The 3,480-nt window shown below is 50.0% G+C and overlaps 2 protein-coding genes across 3 annotated transcripts in view; both read right to left on the bottom strand.

The window, feature by feature from the left end:
- The window catches only part of SLC25A41 (solute carrier family 25 member 41), a 10,370-nt gene extending 9,419 nt beyond the window's left edge, over nucleotides 1–951 (bottom strand). Inside the window, exon 1 of the mRNA XM_017528310.2 lies at nucleotides 457–951. Within this exon, the coding sequence (XP_017383799.1) occupies nucleotides 457–663 (207 nt within the window). The 5' untranslated portion in view covers nucleotides 664–951. The remainder of the gene's footprint in view (nucleotides 1–456) is intronic.
- A 952-nt stretch (nucleotides 952–1,903) lies between these two features.
- The window catches only part of SLC25A23 (solute carrier family 25 member 23), a 25,544-nt gene continuing 23,967 nt past the window's right edge, over nucleotides 1,904–3,480 (bottom strand). Inside the window, exons 10-11 of one of the 2 annotated variants that reach the window (XM_037738391.1) lie at nucleotides 2,244–2,290; nucleotides 1,904–2,160 (exon numbers count right to left, since the gene is read on the bottom strand). In XM_037738391.1, the coding sequence (XP_037594319.1) occupies nucleotides 2,080–2,160; nucleotides 2,244–2,290 (128 nt within the window). In that variant the 3' untranslated portion in view covers nucleotides 1,904–2,079. Of the gene's footprint in view, nucleotides 2,161–2,243; nucleotides 2,291–3,480 lie in introns of those variants that run through there. The other variant, XM_037738389.1, reaches the window with a different exon arrangement.

Below are 3,480 nucleotides of genomic sequence, written 5' to 3'. Positions count from 1 at the left end.
GGCCTCCCACAGTGCTGGGATTACAGGCTTGAGCCACCGCGCCCGGACTTGTATTTTTTTTTTTAAGTAGAGACAGGGTTTCACCATCTTGGTCAGACTGATCTTGAACTCCTGACCTCATGATCTGCCTGCTTCGGCCTCCCAAAATGCTGGGATTACAGGCGTGAACCACTGTGCCAGGCCTAATTTTTGTATTTTTAGTAGAGATGGGTTTTGTCCATGTTGGACAGGCTGGTCTCGAACTCCTGACCTCGGTGATCTGCCTGCCTCAGCCTCCCAAAGTGCTGGGATTACAGGTGTGAACCACTGCACCCTGCCTTCCCACCTCGCCCTGCTTCAAGGTGGAATTCTAGGTCTGCTAGCAGGGGAGTGGGCCCCAGAGAGGGTGTGGGTAACCTGGCCTCTCCCTGCAGGGCCGACCAGAGGCGCTGGGACACCTGTGTTTCCAAAACTCACCTGCTGTGACAGGAGATGTTCAAGACTGTTGTCATGCATATGCCCAAACACGTACCCATACATGTGTGTACAGCCAGGCTTCCAGGAGCAGGCTGGAGGCGGAGGTGGGGGCGGAGGAGGGGGTTTGGTGAGTAAGGTCTTGACCTTCCTAAACAGCGTCTGGATCCTTGAGGAAGGGTTCTCAGGTTCCCCAGGCGGAGAGCCCATGGAGGAAGTTAGGACACTGGGCTTCAAATCCCTGAGAAGCGTTTGCTGGTCCAGCTACCATGCGGGAATGTCTAGTGGCAGGGTTGTTGCCTGGGGGACCTAGGGGACGATGAAGTCACAGACGCCCCTGTGACCTCGCTGGGTGTGGTGGGCAGCGGGATAGCCCCTTTCCTCCCAAATGTCCACCTCCTGATCCCCAAACCAATGAATATGCGATAGTTATACATTGAATTGTGGGCCGGTTGTGGTGACTCACGCCTGTAATCCCAGCACTTTGGGAGGCTGAGGTGGACGGATCACTTGAGATCAGGAGTTTGAGACCAGCCTGACCAACATGGTAAAACCCTGTGTCTACTAAAAATGACAAAAATTAGCTGGGTGTGATGGCACATGCCTGTAATCCCAGCCACTCGGGAGGCTGAGGCAGGAGGATCACTTGAGTCCAGGAGTTCCAGATCGGCCTGAGCAGCAAATCGAGAAATTTTTCTACAAAAATTTAAAAAAATTAGCCGGCTGTGGTCATGTGTGCCTGTAGTCCCAGCTACTTGGGAGCCTGAAGGGGGAGGGTCTCTTGAGCACAGGAATTAGAGGGTGCAGTGAGCTATGATTGTGCCACTCCACTCCAACCTTGGTGATAGAGCAAGACCTGGTCTCTTAAAAAAAAATAAAAAAAAAAAGAAGTAAGGATGGGGTTGGTCCATGAGAAAATAAAGTCAAACCCCATTATTCACAGAATCGAGATTTGTAATTCCACTAAAAAAAAAAAAAGTAGGCCGGGCGCTGCGGCTCACGTCTGTAATCCCGCACTTTGGGAGGCCAAGGTGGACAGATCACAAGGTCAGGAATCCAAGAGCAGCCTGACCAATATGGCAAAACCCCGTCTCTACTAAAAATATGAAAATTAGCTGGGCATGGTGGCATGTGTCTGTAGTCCCAGCTACTTGGAAGGCTGAGGCAGGAGAATAATTTGAACCCAGGAGGCAGAGGTTGCAGTAAGCCAAGATTGCGCCACTGTGCTCTACCCTGGGAGACAGAGTGAGACTCCATCTCAAAAAAAAAAAAGCATGGTGGTGTGCACCTGTGGTCCCAGCTACTCCGGAGGATGAGGTGGGAGGATCACCTGACCTGGGAGTTTGAGGCTGCAGTGAGCCATGATTATACCACTGCACTCTAGCTGGGGATGGGGATAGAGTGAGAACCCAGTCTCAAAAACCAAAACCCAAACCAAAACCAACAAAATCATATACATGTAGGTGCATACATATTAGTCAGCTATTGCCACATGACGAGTTACCCCTGCCAAAGCTTGACAGCTTAACACGACACACATTCATCATCTCACCCATGTTCTGAGCATCAGGAACTCAGGAGCAGCTTAGCCAGGTGTTCCTGTGAGTCAGTGTTTCAAGTATGAGTCTAAGATTCAGGATTCAGGTACTGGGATCCAGTGGTTCCAGTGGAGGGATTCACAAAGCTTGGACTATCCAGGGAATGCACCTGGTAGATTTGCAGCGGGATGTTGGCCAGGACAGCAAGATCCTCTTCCAAGGTCATACATGGCTCTTGGCTGAGTTCCTCACCGCATGGTCCTCTCCATAAGGCTGCTCATGCCATGACCACTGGCTTCCTTCAGAGCAAATGTTATGGGAAAGAGAGACAGAGAGAGAGCACATAACCCATAATCAAGATGGTAGCTACAGTGTTTTTTGTTTGTTTGTTTTTGTTCTTTGTTTTTGGCGACGGAGTCTTGCTCTGTTGCCCAGGCTAGAGTGCACTGGCGCGATCTTGGCTCACTGCAACCTCCACTTCCCAGGTTCAAGTGATTCTCCTGCCTGAGCCTCCCCAGTAGCTGGGATTACAAGTGTGTGCTGCCATGCCCGGCTAATTTTTGTATTTTTAGTACAGACATGTTAGTCAGTCTGGTCTTAAACTCCTGACCTCAGGTGATCCACCCGCCTTGGTCTCCCGAAGTGCTGGGATTACAGCCACTGTGAGCCTTTTTTTTTTTTTTTTTTTTTTTTGAGATGGAGTTTCGCTTTAGCCCAGGCTGGAGTGAAGTGTTGCAATCTCGGCTCACTGCAACCTCTGCCCCCTGGGTTCAAGCAGTTCTTCTGCCTCAGCCTCCTGAGTAGCTGGGATTATAGGCAGCTGCCACCACCCCCAGCTAAGTTTTGTATTTTTAGTAGAGACAGGGTTTTGCCATGTTGGCCAGGCTGGTCTCGAACTCCTGATCTCAGGCAATTCACCTGCCTTGGCTTCCCAAAGTGCTAGGATTACAGGCGTGAGCCACCTGCGCTGGCCTTTTTTTTCTTTTTTCTTTTTCTTTTTGAGACTGAGTCTTGCTCTGTTGCCCAGACTGGAGTGCAGTGGCACGATCTCGGCTCACTACAACCTCTGCCTCCCTGCAACCTCCACCTTCCGGGTTCAAGTGATTCTCCTGCCTCAGCCTCTAGAGTAGCTGAGATTGCAGGCATGCACCACCAAGCCCAGCTAATTTTTGTATTTTTAGTACAGACAGGGTTTCGCCATGTTCGCCAGGCTGGTCTCGAACTCCTGACCTCAACTGATCTGCCTGCCTCGACCTCCGCAAGCGCTGGGATTACAGGAGTGATTCACCGCACCCGGCCTACGGTGTCTTTTATAATGAACTCTTGGAAGTGATGTAGGATCACTTCTATTGTACTCTTTTGGTCGGAGAAACCCACCCTGGTACACATGAAAGGGGTTACACAAAAGTGTGAATTCTATCAAAATATATATATTTTTAACACCTCTGCTGGCAGGAAGAGAAGTGTGAATTTTTTTTTTTTTTTTTTT

The sequence above is a fragment of the Cebus imitator genome, unplaced genomic scaffold, assembly GCF_001604975.1.
Source record: "Cebus imitator isolate Cc_AM_T3 unplaced genomic scaffold, Cebus_imitator-1.0 Scaffold53, whole genome shotgun sequence".
Classification (NCBI taxonomy): Eukaryota; Metazoa; Chordata; class Mammalia; order Primates; family Cebidae; genus Cebus; species Cebus imitator.
The sequence above is the reverse complement of the archived record's forward strand: the minus strand, read 5'-3'. Positions and strand labels throughout refer to the sequence as shown.